The 15204-nt window shown below is 38.8% G+C and overlaps 1 protein-coding gene across 10 annotated transcripts in view; it reads right to left on the reverse strand.

Moving 5' to 3' along the window:
- Window positions 1-15204, reverse strand: part of TBC1D32 (TBC1 domain family member 32) — a 304455-nt gene that overhangs the window by 242574 nt on the left and 46677 nt on the right. For 9 of the 10 annotated variants that reach the window (XM_062186699.1, XM_062186693.1, XM_062186698.1 and 6 more), the window contains 3 exons: window positions 15106-15167; window positions 10858-11002; window positions 7604-7663 (listed from right to left, as the gene is read on the reverse strand). In XM_062186699.1, the coding sequence (XP_062042683.1) occupies window positions 7604-7663; window positions 10858-11002; window positions 15106-15167 (267 nt within the window). The remainder of the gene's footprint in view (window positions 1-7603; window positions 7664-10857; window positions 11003-15105; window positions 15168-15204) is intronic. The other variant, XM_062186694.1, reaches the window with a different exon arrangement.

A 15204-nucleotide genomic window follows, 5' to 3' on the forward strand; every position in this document is an offset into this window, starting at 1 on the left:
AATTTCAGGGGAGCTTGGAGAATAAAGCCAGTTCATAATTGAAAAAGGAATAAGGACCAAAAAAGTATAGGGAACTAGTATAATTTTCATTTTCAAGAAGGTTGCTTGTGAAGAAAACAAAAAAAAAAAAAAAATAGGGCTGATAGTACAGGGATCTTACCAAGTCAAAAAATAATTTCAAGTTGGAAGGATACGATCATGCTTAAATGTAATTGAGGGAAGTTAATAGGGAGAGGATACTTCCAAAAGTTTATGAAAAATGGAATTAGTGGATGTTCATTTTAGTGCAAAATAAATTTGAAATCCATGTATAGTTTTTTCCATAATATGTGTTTTCTATGAGCTTTTTGAACATCCCCATACAAAAAGAGAAGGATAGCTGAGAGAAAAAAGTACAGCAAAGGAAGAAGCAAATAGGACCCACGTAGAAAGAAGGATTAAGGTTGAGATGGGGAAAAAAAACTGAAGATTTCACAGACAGAAATGGTTTCATAATTATGGTATCAATGGATTTTCCAAGCTGGTTAATTCTTATGGCCTCAAATGTACACAGAAAAGAATTAACATGGTAGAACTTCTATCTTTATAAAAGCTTGATTTTATAGTTGGAGTCTGATAGCATCTGGGAACATGGATTTCAGAAAGGTTTAAACCATTAAGAGAATGGCTGGGAGGGATTTTGCCATACCTAAACTGTCTATATAGATATTAGTGGGGTTTATGCTGAACACCTGTTTTCCTCTTAGGTATCTGGGATTGTGGTATTTCCTAGACAGAGGATGCCAACATGATCAGCCCCAATTAAAAAAAGAGTGGGGTGGGGGGGGTCGCATTGAGCACTGAGTCACCAATGAATTTCCCCTGTAGGCAACATTTCACAGAAATTGTCACAATTCTGTGATGAAATTGTGCATATCCTATATGATTTTTGGTGGAGAAAAAGACTCTTAGAAGCTAGCTAGCACTTTCATATCTTTCAGACTTTATCCAATGTGCCTGTTCTCCTTGCTTTGAATCTTTTCATTGTAATATGGGTAAACGGCAGCTGATAATATGATTATATATATATTTCCTAGCAAATCATCAAATTGGGTTGGTTTTGGGGGACCATTCTTTGATAGCTACATTCTTTTCTAAATCATACTTCAGAGATCCACGCCTCCTAGATATCTGCATTTCAAACTCAATATAACCAAATCTACCAAATCTAAAAATCATTATCTTTCCCAGCAAAAATTTTCCTCCTGCTGTGTTAGAAACCTCATGAATTACATTATCTCAATTATCTGAGGCCTCATCCATTCTCCAAACAAAAGCTAAGTACTTTAAATCCTACATTCTAAATATGGTATACCTTAAGCCATCCATTATCCCAATTCTCACTGTCTTATCCTTAACTAATGCTTCTATCACCTTTCACTAGATAATCACACAGCTACTGGCTATACTATTGAACAATGCAGATTCTCATTCATTACAGAAAATGTTATTGGACAGCTAGAAGAAACGCTTTAGCAGACCATCATGCATAACAGGCTGCTATGACCAGAGTCCTTACATAAGGGTGTCTTATAGAACAGAAAGACAAATTCATGGCATAGTCCAAAGTTTTTACCACAGATGCACAAAATTTAATCTTCAATTCTGAAGAGAAAACAGAAATAAATGAATCCTGAATCCATTTTGCTCAAGATTTTTTTTTTTCAGAACTGGGGCCACGGTTACTTTAAAAAAACCAATATACCATGAATATCCGTTGATATGTTGTAAATTGGAGAAAAGTTTTTTTTTAAAGAAAATGAGATTTAAGTTGAAATATACAGGTTAACAGATTATGTAACAGGATGTAAAATATTTGACCAAATAGTATATTTAATTGATTTATAATGAAGTAATTGAATTTATTGGCTAAAAATTTGAGTACAGTTAACTTTTCAAAAAAATATTTATTAGTTAACATATTAGAAACATACTTGAAAAGCTTTATTTGGGGAAAAAATAAAATATATATATGTAATTAATAATGAGAAAATTAACAAAAAGAAATATACTTGAAATATTTCCACTGGGGCCTCTGTGACAGTAATAGTGTGAGTATATAAACCATGGAATAAAAATATGCTTTTATTTGTTTTTGCTTTTCTCAATTCTAACAACACCTATCTATGCTCATATGGCAACAACAAATTTTCATTTAAGAATGAAAGATACATAATAAAAGACTTATTTCAATTCAATTTCTCCAAAAACTTGTAAGCACCTTTTAGAAATTCCCATACCATTTTTCAAAATCCTCTCTTTTTCTGCAGCTCAATTCTCTTGATTCTCAAACACAAGACAATTGTTTTCCACATTTCATTTTATTCTCTACTGCACTCACTCAAAAATTCACAATTCTGGGAATCTGTCTTTCATTTGACCTCTAAATTCAAGGTCCTTAATATACAACATATACATACGGTTATATAGAAAACTCTTAAAGTATTTTAATAAATTTCAAGTTTTTCATGTTTCCCAATTATTATTTATTAGACATTAATTTCAATTCCTGTCAATGCCTTTCATATTTTTCTTCTAATAGTAATATATGTAGAGATAGCCTGGTAATATATGTTATAATATTAGCCTAATATATGATGTATCTTGAACTAATTTTGTTAATGCAAAAGCTTTTATCATTCAGAATTTTTTCATGCAACTTTTATTCAAACGGTATGGGTATATTTTATAGAATTCCCTACATAATACCTGATCTGAATCAAATTACATGCTAATGCTTAAAAATATGGCTTCTATCAAACTAGCTTATTTATAGCATCCCAATTCACTATGCTTACTAATCATTATTCTGACTGCATTTTTAAGTCCTTAATTTCATCCTTTTGTTGGTAGTTTAAGGATATATAAAAATGGAATGGTTAGGAGGCGGCAAGATGGCGGAATAGGCAGGAAGCACACTTAGTCCGAGGGGAGAGAAAGTTTAATATAAGTGGAGATACTGCAGTGTCAAGGAAGAGTAGGGGATGAAACAGCAGAGGAAACTCTTCCGGAACTAGTGATTCACAGTGGACCTGCGTGGAGAGCGTGGGAGCCCAAGTTCGGGACACCAGCGGCAGACTCAACGCACCAGCGCTGGAACGCGAGGTGAGCCGAACCTCCATAGCCCGAGATACCAGCAGGCAAGCGGAAAGAGGAGGCTAGAGGGAACGAGGCTTGAAACTCCGTGGGGAAAAGTTCACCAGGCTAACTAGAAGAGAGAGAAAAAAAAAATAAAAAAAGTGACTGATACGGACACAAGTTTCTCTCTCTCCGCTCACCTCTCACAGGCGAGCAAGACAGAGCAGGCGCCATTTTGGACATACGTCATAAGCAGGGCGACCTCAGGTCTGCACCAGCCCTGAGCCTAGCAGAAAAACCTGACTCTGTGGGGAGGGGTGAAATAACAGGAGATTAGCATCTAACTTGGCAACCCAGTGGGAGACTGCAGGAGAATTGGAGCCCACACTGAGGGCAGCAGAGATTCCCTGTGTGGTCCTTGGGAAAGAGCTTCCGATCTCTGGCTCCTGTGGGTATATCATTTGCCTGCTAACTACCTCCAATTACGTTCAGCTGTGCGGAATTACTTCCCTTTTAAATCAAAAAAAGAAAGAGAGATTTACCACACCTAACCTGGGAGTGTCATCCTTGACACACCCTCAACCCTGAGGAACCAAACACAGCTCTCAGTCCACACTCATCTCAAGCCTCTAAGGCTCCACTGAAAGCAGACAGTCCACTTAATATAGAGCCATAGTGTAACAAGAAAAAACACCACAGTGAAGAAACCAAATATCTCCAACATGCCAAACAACAAACGCAAAAACCAAGCTAACAAGAACAAGGAAGAAACTATGACGCCCCCAAATGAAAAAGACACCCCAATTCAAGATTATGAAGATGATAAGATCGAAGAAATGCAAGAAGCAGATCTCAAAAAATTGATAAGAACATTAAGAAGTTCTCAAAAACAAATTCTTGAACTACAGAAATCCTTCATGGACAAGATAGAAAATCTCTCTCGTGAAAGTGAAATATTAAGGAGGAATCAAAATGAAATGAAACAACTAGTGGAACAAGAAACTCTGATAGTGACTAGAAATCATAATGAAATGAACAGTTCAATAGATCAAATGACAAACACATTAGAGAGCCTTAAAAACAGAATGGGCGAAGCAGAAGAGAGAATATCAGACTTAGAAGACAGAGAACAGGAAAGGAAACAGGCAAACCAAAGAAAAGAAGAAGAAATTAGAAATCTAAAAAATATTGTCAGGAATTTACAGGATACTATTAAAAAACCCAACATTCGGGTTCTAGGAGTTCCTGAAGGCATGGAGAGGGAGAAAGGATTAGAAGGCATTTTCAGTGAGATACTAGCAGAAAATTTCCCAGGTTTGGAGAAGGACAGAGGCATCTTAGTACAGGAAGCTTATAGAACCCCTAATAAACATGACCAAAAGAGATCCTCACCACGACATGTTGTAATCAAACTCACCACAGTGAAACATAAAGAAAAGATCCTAAAAGGTGCAAGAGAGAAACGTCGGATCACTCTTAGAGGATCTCCAATTAGACTCACAGCAGACTTCTCATCAGAAACCCTACAAGCTAGAAGGGAATGGCGAGACATAGCCCAGGTACTAAGAGAGAAAAACTGCCAGCCCAGAATACTATATCCTGCAAAGCTCTCATTTGTGAATGAAGGTGAAATTAAGACTTTTCACAGCAAACAGAAACTGAAAGAATTTGTTGCCACTCATCCTGCCCTGCAAAAGATGCTTAAAGATGTGTTACACACAGAAACACAGAAACACGGTCACCAATATGAAAGAAGGTAAAGGAAGGAAACCTCATAGCAAAAGATCACAGGAAGCTCAATTTCTCTTTGACATAGAATTAAACTCTGATGCTCTGTTAAAGCAATGTGTTAAAGTAATCTATTATGTTCTCTTGATGTCTGTTAAATTCTAATTGTTCAAAAACAGCTGAATTTTTATTAAGAGCAATGGGTTATTTAAATATGTGCTTTTTTCAAAAATTTGAATATCTGCTGCTCATAAAACTAAAGCGTTGTTGGTTCTGTGTTTAGCTGTCCTCCTATAGGTTCCTATGGACTTTTTCCAGCCACTTTTATTGTATTCAGTACTTTGGGATGGCTCTGTAAACAGATGAAGCCAATAATGTATTAACAGTACCAACTGAGAGAAAGTATGGTTAACTGAGGTTACTAAAAAGAAAAAGCAATTCAAATCAATTGGCAATCTACAAAAAGAGTTAAAGATTTTAAAAGCTATTATTAAAATTGATGTATTGGTCTATTATGCTATATTATATGTGTGTACATATTGTATGTCCACATGGGGAAATTTTATTAAGAGTTTTATTTTAAATGGCTTATAGATAAGATTGTCCATAAATTTAAGCTGCTAAAATCAATCAAAGATACATTTTAATTTGTGGGACCTGAATCTGTGTATCATATGTTTTAGACTTGTTGGTAGAAAGAAACTAAAAACATTTTAGATGGTTGTGCTTAAGTTTACTGGCTAAACAAACTACACCATGTTAGATATTTAAGAGGTGTTTTCAAATACATGATTCTTAAAATTTATAGAAGGCATTGGACCTTCTGGTAAATGTTTTCTTAAGTTGTTATCTAATGGTTGAAACGGTTTGCTAAGTATTCATGTGATATTGCTATTGTCAGCAAGCGATCTAGGACTTGCTCCCTCATTTCTCTATTCGAAGCCCAACTTGTTCTTTCATTTCTCTATTCTCTTCAAGGTAGGAAACTAATTCTATTATGAAGGAATCTGTAGGATGCACAATTTAATCTTTAGACCTTATAAAAGAGATGGCTTACATTTTTCTGCAATAGCATAGCCAAAATAAGAACTCAAATAATAATCTCATAGCTAGATTCACTTCGCCATCAGCGAAGTATACAGTAAGTAGAAAAAACCTCCCTTTCAGACCAAAGGGAAAGAAAGTTTTAAAGTGAGAATATAATTTTCCTCATGGGCATTGTCTACCTTAGAAAAACTACTACAGAACATGCCTGTGACTATAGACTTGTAGTTCAGGCCACCGAAGATTAGAGATGGGAAACGGGCACTCCCTTGACTTGCATCCTCTGGTCTGCTTGAACACAAACCAGGAGGAAAAGAAAGCTAGGCATCAGAAGCAATGGGTGGCAGGCCTATTAATGGCTGATCTGTACAGTGATCTGCCCTCAAGGAGACCCAACAGGCCAGTCCACTGCAGTGGCTTTCAATGTGGTAAGCCTGGGCTTCAGCAGAAGTCAGCTTATGAAGAGCCCTGGCAGCTCTGCCAAGAGTTGGATCACTGGAAATGGACCTGCCCTGGAGTCGAAGGATGCCCAGGTCAGAGCCACAGATCTTATTGGCTCTAAGCTGAAAAGCCCTTCACTCAGCCCAACTTCCAAAGTGACCACTGCAGCTGAGGGGATGGTCAAGTAGGGTCAGCAACATTACAGGCAGAACTGTAAATTTCTTGTTAGAGATGCCCCCTGCCTTGACCTGGCCAGCTCTCCTCCCAGGCCAGCCAAGTAATGAAAGTCAACAGAGTGCCTTCCCCTAGGAGGTTCACACCTCCCTTAGGATATACCCCATGTGAAGAGATAGATAGGTCTGGGCCTCTGAATTTACAAGGCCTAAAGCCCACCAGATTATTATCAAGCCCCTTCTATCAGGTTCTATTTGCCTCTCAATCAGAAAACTTAATTGTAGCTTAGACAGCACCTTTCTTAGCTCCTCTAATAATGACTCTGTCCTTTGTTCTAGGCCCTGTCTAGTGCACTTGGGCCTCATTCTTTTGTAATCATAACCTCTACTCTACCACCAATGGCTCTACTCCCAACCTGTGTGTACTGATGGTCCTCTTCCCCACTTAATGCTGTATAATTGTTCAAACCTGGTAAATGCCACTCTTAGGATCATTGGTTACTATCCTCACTCTGTCTTTTATGACCTTGTCTAAATATGATCAGAGTCGGCAAACTTGGAAGGCTTCCATAGCCTTGGCAACTCATGACGACAGCCTAGGATGGTTACTGGCGCCATAAACTAGAGTGTCAATTTGTTGGGTCAACAACAGGAGCCACTGTGCACTTGCTCCTCATGTGGGATCTCTGTCCTTAATGTGCTGTACATTGTGATTTAATGCTATAACTAGTACTCAAACAGTATGTTTCACTTTGTGTTTCTATGTGGGTGCAAACTGTTGAAATCTTTATACTAAATTGATCTTCTGTATATAAAGAGAATTGAAAATGAATCTTGATGCAAATGGAAGGGGAGAGGGAGCGGGAGGGGGGAGGGTTGCGGGTGGGAGGGAAGTTATTGGGGGGGGAAGCCATTGTAATCCATAAGCTGTACACTGGAAATTTATATTCATTAAATAAAAGTTAAAAAAAAAAAAAAATGGAATGGCCTCATTATCCAATATTAATTATCATCATTCAACTTTGTATATTCAAGTTTTTACATCATAAACCTTTTTGTGACATTATTTTTAACATAAAAAGATAGGCACACAAACTTACCAGAGACTTATATTTCTTTTCAAGAAGTCTTAATACTGCAGATCTGCTATAATATGCATGCTAAAATTCAGGAGAGATGGTATTTAATATTCAAACTAGGCCATTCAAAATATATTTTCCCTATATTATTTCTAATAAATGTCACACAATAGCTTAGGTTTAAATTATAATAATCAATAAGAAACAGGTTTTTCTATGTACACTGTATTGGAAGCATAGCAATAACAAGGGCACAAATGATATCAAAAAACATGGATCATTTAGTGACAGGCCAGTGAAAAACCATTCTATCAATCGATTGTGCCCAATTTTCATGCTAAACAATTTTAAAATGACCACTCCAAATTATAGCCAACAACTTGTATTAAGACAGAACCCAAAGAAAGATACAGATGGAAAGGGGATAATCTCTGTCTGATAAGAATATTGTAAAGCCCTTCACTCAGCCCAACTTCCAAAGTGACCACTGCAGCTGAGGGGATGGTCAAGTAGCGTCAGCAACATTCCAGGCAGAACTGTAAATTTCTTGTTAGAGATGCCCCCTGCCTTTACCTGGCCAGCTCTCCTCCCAGGCCAGCCAAGTAATGAAAGTCAACAGAGTGCCTTCCCCTAGGAGGTTCACACCTCCCTTAGGATATACCCCATGTGAAGAGATAGATAGGTCTGGGCCTCTTAACTTACAAGGCCTAAAGCCCAACAGATTATTATCAAGCCCCTTCTGTCAGGTTCTATTTGCCTCTCAATCAGAAAACTTAATTGTAGCTTAGACAGCACCTTTCTTAGCTCCTCTAATAATGACTCTGTCCTTTGTTCTAGGCCCTGTCTAGTGCACTTGGGCCTCATTCCTTTGTAATCATAACCTCTACTCTACCACCAATGGCTCTACTCCCAACCTGTGTGTACTGATGGTCCTCTTCCCCACTTAATGCTGTACAATTGTTCAGACCTGGTAAATGCCACTCTTAGGATCATTGGTTACTATCCTCACTCTGTCTTTTATGATCTTGTTAAATATGATCAGAGTCGGCAAACTTGGAAGGTTTCCATAGCCTTGGCAACTCATGACGACAGCCTAGGATGGTTACTGGCGCCATAAACTAGAGTGTCAATTTGTTGGGTCAACAACAGGAGCCACTGTGCACTTGCTCCTCATGTGGGATCTCTGTCCTTAATGTGCTGTACATTGTGATTTGATGCTATAACTGGTACTCAAACAGTATGTTTCACTTTGTGTTTCTATGTGGGTGCAAACTGTTGAAATCTTTATACTAAATTGATCTTCTGTATATAAAGAGAATTGAAAATGAATCTTGATGCAAATGGAAGGGGAGAGGGAGCGGGAGAGGGGAGGGTTGCGGGTAGGAGGGAAGTTATGGGAGGGGGAAGCCATTGTAATCCATAAGCTGTACACTGGAAATTTATATTCATTAAATAAAAGTTAAAAAATAAAAAAATAAAAATAAAATAAAAGGTTACAAAAGGGGAAAAAAAAAAAAAAGAATATTGTATTGTCTACCGGAACAAAAATTTGCCAAGGTTGAAAGGACCCAAAGGGGCAGTATCCTAATCATTTTCTGCCAATTATATTTAAAAATTATTGAAACAGCCAAAAAAGCTTTAATTATCTACTTAGAGCAAAATATACATGGAATTAAAACATGCACAACATGGTGCAAAAGCAGGGAAAACTGTAAATATTGTTCAGTGAAATGTTTAGTGTTAGGTGTCGTTAGTGTTAAAATATAGCTTTTGTATTTTATCTAAGGACAACCAAAATAGTAAACAAACTAAACCCCAGTAAACAAAAAAATCAGAACTCTGGGAAAAAGAGCTTTTTCAATTTATTAGTATTTTTATTAACTGAAGGTTAATCAGAATCTTGTATGTTTTAACCTTGAGACTTAAAATATGTTCAAAATCCATGAGTTCTTTTTACTACTTTAATAAGAGAAATATTTTAATGTATAACTAAATTATTTTCTGATCATATTCTAAAAAGGAACTCTCATAGCTTATCCCTTGAAATCATAGTTAGCAAACTAAATTCCTCACACAAAATTTAATCTACTGCCTGATTTGGTAAATAAGGTTTTAGGACATAGTGAAGTCCATTCATTTAATTATCACATATGGATGCTCTGGGGATACAACAGTTGGGTTAAATAACTTCAACAGAGACCAGAAAGTCCACAAGGACAAATGCATGAATATTTAATGTCTGGTCCTTACAGACATAAATGGTATAGAAGGATGTGATGAATTTTCATTAACAGTAGTTAATATTAACAGTAAAGTTGTTTATCTGATTTTTTAATAAATTTCTATTGGTTACTGTGATCATCCATATTCTCTTAGGAATCAAGTTCTAACAATACAGATGTTAAGTGAAATAAAGTTAATTTTAAACAATTAGTACAACATTTCATTTAAAAAAAAAAAGACGTAAACAGATAAATTAAGAATAAGAAATGTACTGAGGCAGGCACTGTGGCATAGCAGGCTAAGACACAGCCTGTGACACTGGCCTCCCACATGGGCATTCGTGGGATTCCAGGCTGCTCCACTTCCCATCCAGCTCCCTGCTAATGCTCCTGGAAAAACAGGGGCAGAGGGCCCAAGAGCTTGATTCCTGACATCCACGTGGATGACCTCAATGGAGTTCCAGGCTTCTGCCATTGGCCTGGCCCAGTCCTAATTGTTGTGACCATTTGAAGAGTGAATCAGCATATGGAAGCTCGCTCTCTCTCACGGGCACACATGCGCCTTTCAAATAAAGAACTCTTAAAAAAAAAAAAAAATGAGCATTGAAACTTTATTTCTAACCAAGCCTATTTTTTTTAATCTTTTATTTAATGAATATAAATTTCCAAAGTACAGCTTATGGATTACAATGGCTTCCCCCCCATAACTTCCCTCCCACCCGAAACCCTCCCCTTTCCCGCTCGCTCTCCCCTTCCACGCCTATTTAAAAATTTGAAAAGTTTTAAAGAATATCAGATTTTGAACAGTTCAACTAGAGATTCAAATTATCATTTAAGAGCCTATTTCAGATGTATCACTTACTAGATAAACAATCTCAAACATTACAATTCAAAAATGAAGTATTAATTTCACCTACCTCATAGAATTTTATAAAAATAAAATGAGTCAATCCATATAAAAGCAATAAGAACTCACAAAGTAAATACTCAAACACCAGCTATACTTTAGAATGATGTAGCAATGCACTACAGAGTATAAAAACATTTCCTTACCATCCACTTTTGGAACCACACAGCCTTGGTATCGACCAATGCAAAAAAGTAGATTGGATCCAAAACCTTCTGTGACATGAGATGGCTTTGATCATGTTTAACTGACAACAAAGACAAAGTACTCTCCACAATTTCTTCCATATACCTTAATGTTTGAGAAAGAAGGGGTTTTCAGGAAAAAAAAGTTATTATAGATATACTAGGGCTGGTGATATTCTTTGTATTTATGTTCTGATAAAGTAATAACAAATCTATAGGAAAAATTTTTCTTTATATTTCAGTGAATATAGGGATTGGATTCACACCCAATTTTTCTCCTTAAAAACTGATGCTCTGTTCTTTAAAAAAAATCACTTTTGCAGAAGATTCCAAGATGGCTGATTAGGGAAAACATGTGCGGATTCTGAACAGGAAAATATAGCAGAAAAAAATCGGGGGAAGTGTATTCCCAGGGAGAGCTGCAGAGAAGTTTGCAGAGGGAAATCTACGGAAAAAAGAGGAATGCAGTGGAGCAGCATGAAAAGCACGGACACACAGCAGCGAGAAGGGACACCATTCATGAATTCCGCAGCTGGAGGCTAGAGGAGACATTAGGTTCTGAGAGTGAGGTAAAGGCAGATTGCAGCAGCCGGTGCCACTGGTGAAACTGCCTGAGGGAGATCCTTGCGGTCCAGACGGTCTTTGAACACGACTTAGATCTCTAGCAGGGGGTGAGGGGCAGGGTACCCACTACTACAGCCAAGGAAAAGCACATTTCTTTCTCGTCATTCATGATAAGAGCACCCAGCAAACAGAGGGGAGAGGCACCATTTTGACACAAGTAGAAGCTACAGCAGCTCTAGTGTACACAACCAGAGGATTTTGGCAGGGGGGGGGAAATCTGTGTTCCCCACTGCCTTTGAGTCTGGCTGAGAAGGTTGACAAGAGACTGGGCACTCAGTTAGAAATGTGAGGTGGGCCGGCACCGTGGCTCAATAGGCTAATCCTCCGCCTTGCGGCGCTGGCACACCGGGTTCTAGTCCCGGTCGGGGCGCCAGATTCTGTCCCAGTTGCCCCCCTTCCAGGCCAGCTCTCTGCTGTGGCCAGGGAGTGCAGTGGAGGATGGCCCAAGTGCTTGGGCCCTGCACCCCATGGGAGACCAGGAGAAGCACCTGGCTCCTGCCATCGGATCAGCGTGGTGCGCCGGCCACAGCGCGCCGGCCACGGAGGCCATTTGAGGGTGAACCAACGGCAAAGGAAGACCTTTCTCTCTGTCTCTCTCTCTCTCTCACTGTCCACTCTGCCTGTCAAAAAAAAAAAAAAGAAAAGAAATGTGAGGTGCCGAGGCCAGCACTTTGGATAGCACATAAAGCCACTGGCTGCAGTGCTGACATCCCATATGTGCGCCAGTTTGAGTCTCGGCTGCTCCACTTCTAATCCAGCTCTCTGCTGTGGCCTGAGAAAGCAGTAGAAAATGGCCCAAGTCCGTGGGCCCCTGCATCCGTGTGGGAGACATGGTAAAAACTCCTGGCTTCTTGCTTTTGATCAATGCAGCTCCAGCCGTTGCAGCCATTTAGAGAGTGAACCAGCAGATGGAAGACCTCTCTCTCTTTCTACCTTTGCCTCTTTGTAACTCTGACTTTCAAATAAATAAATAAATCTTTAAAAAAAAAAAAGGGATTGTAGGTGCCTCCATCCTCTCAACTTATTACAGGCCCCAGGGCGCAAACTATCAAGGTGGAGCACCTACAGGCAGTTAGCTCTGAAAGCAACTCTGCTCTCTCCATGGCTGTGCAGGCTGGTGGGGAGGAAAAGGGAACCTCTGCTCCCCATGACCATGGGTGCCTTGCACACTTTGACTATGGGAATCTCATGACTGAAAGATAGAGCAGGGGTGTAGTTGTATCTCTGGGCAATCACTGTTTCTGGTATCAGAAGATCAGAGAGGCCGGCGCCGTGGCTCAACAGGCTAATCCTCCACCTTGCAGCGCCGGCACACCGGGTTCTAGTCCCGGTTGGGGCACCGATCCTGTCCCGGTTGCCCCTCTTCCAGGCCAGCTCTCTGCTGTGGCTAGGGAGTGCAGTGGAGGATGGCCCAAGTCCTTGGGTCCTGCACCCCATGGGAGACCAGGAGAAGCACCTGGCTCCTGCCATCGGAACAGCGCGGTGCGCTGGCCGCAGCGCGCCAACCGCGGCGGCCATTGGAGGGTGAACCAACGGCAAAAGGAAGACCTTTCTCTCTGTCTCTCTCTCTCACTGTCCACTCTGCCTGTCAAAAAAAAAAAGAAAGAAGATCAGAGCTCCCTGACTGCTCGGGGTGGGTCATTGCTGAGGGTTTCTAGTCTCACACTGAAGAATGCACAGATCATTTATGCAGCTCATGCACCAGCCTGGGTGAAGTTTGTACCCACTGTGGACTAACCCTGGGCATGGATCACCTTGGAAGAGTTTAGGTGAGGTTGTGATTACACGAACAGATGTAATCATACCCTCCCCACTGTTGACAATAGATATTTACCATGCCCAACTTGTATGTCAACCTAGATTCTCACCCCACATTTAAGCACTGAACAGAGTTCCCTGGCCCCACCTAGCACACACCTCTAGGTATTAACTGAAGGAGCAAAAACTCCACCACGCCACAGAGGCATAGCTCAAAGAATAAACTCAGTCAACTCAAAATGGATCAAGGATTTAAATCTACAACCTGATACCATCAAATTACTAGAGGATAACATTGTGAAAACTGCAAGATATTGGTATAGGCAAAGTCTTCATGGGAAAGACCCAAGAACCACAAAAAATAAAGGCCAAAATTAACAAATGGGTTTACATCAAGCTGAGACTTTTCTGCACTGCAAAGGAAACACTTACCAAAGTCAATAGGCAACAACAGAGTGGGAGAAAATATTTGCAAACTATGCATATTATAAAGTGTTAATATCCAGAATCTATGAAGAGCTCAAGAAACTCAACAACAACAAAACCAACAATCCAGTTCAGAAATGGGCAAAGGACTTCAACAAGCATTTTTCAAAAGAAGAAATTCAAACGGCCAATAGGCACATAAAAAAAAATGCTCAGGATCACTAGCCATGAGGGAAATGCAAATCAAATCCACAATGAGGTTTTACCTCACTCCAGTTACAATGCTCTCATACAGAAATCAACAAATAATAAATGCTGCCAAGGATGTGAGGGAAAAGGTACACTAATCCACTATTGGTGGGAATGTATCTAGTACAGCCATTGTAGAAGACAGTCTGGAGATACCTTAGAAAGCTGAAAATAGGTCTACCATATTATCCAGCCATCCCACTTCTGGAAATTTACTCAAATGTAATCAGCATATGAAACAGTTATATGTATCCCCATGTTTATTGCAGCTCAATTCACAGTAGCTAAGCTATGGAATCAACCCAGATGCTTATCAACCAATGACTAGATTAAGAAAATGTGGTACATATACACTATGGAATACTACTCAGCCATAAAAAAGAATGAGATCCTTTCTTTTTCAACAAAATGGATGCAACTAGAAACCACTATTCTTAGTGAAATAAGCAATTCCCAAAAAGACAAAAATCATATATTTTCCCTGATCTGTTGTAATAGAGTACAAGAAATGCAGTATATAAATATTTGCATTGCAATATGCATAAAATTATTCCTTTGCATAAACTGTTGAAAGAAAATGGTTTAAAGTCTAAATGAAGTTAATTATTAACATAGCCACACAGGAAACATTTAGATGTCATATTGTCATTGGTTGTATTTTATCAAAAGAAACTGAATGACTAATTGACCAACAAATTGCATATGGTTGAAATGGTAATTTATACATTCAATTATTATTTAGTTTCATTATCCACATTCCTACTAAACTTGGGTCTTTTTGCTGTTTACTTGTTAAATTTCTTACTTGGTGAAGTATTAAGCCTTTTTACTGTAATGTAAATTTAAAATATGTTATCTCAAAAAGTGAAAAACAAAGGAAAAAGGTAGAATGAAGGATGAAGGAGGGAGGGAGAGAGGGAGAGAGGGAGTTTAAGATAAAAGAACCTCAGGTTACTGCTTTTTTTATGTTGTTTCTATAAATGGCACAAACCATTCACATAGCTAAATACAAAACTTGTTGAGCTATAAAAAAAACCCTTATTAATCACTTCTTAAACATGAAAATCAATTAAAACTGTCATTATTCCATCTTTAAAATGCATATGAAGCAGTAATGCCATGATTTATATTGGCATTAGTCAGGGGACTTACTTCTCTGGGTGACGAATCCAGAAAGAAGGAGCCTCTCTCTGATACTCATTTAGAAGACGAACCTACAAGGAAGTACAAAACATTTCTCAAAAAATTAGG

Source organism: Lepus europaeus, chromosome 3 (assembly GCF_033115175.1).
Source record: "Lepus europaeus isolate LE1 chromosome 3, mLepTim1.pri, whole genome shotgun sequence".
Classification (NCBI taxonomy): Eukaryota; Metazoa; Chordata; class Mammalia; order Lagomorpha; family Leporidae; genus Lepus; species Lepus europaeus.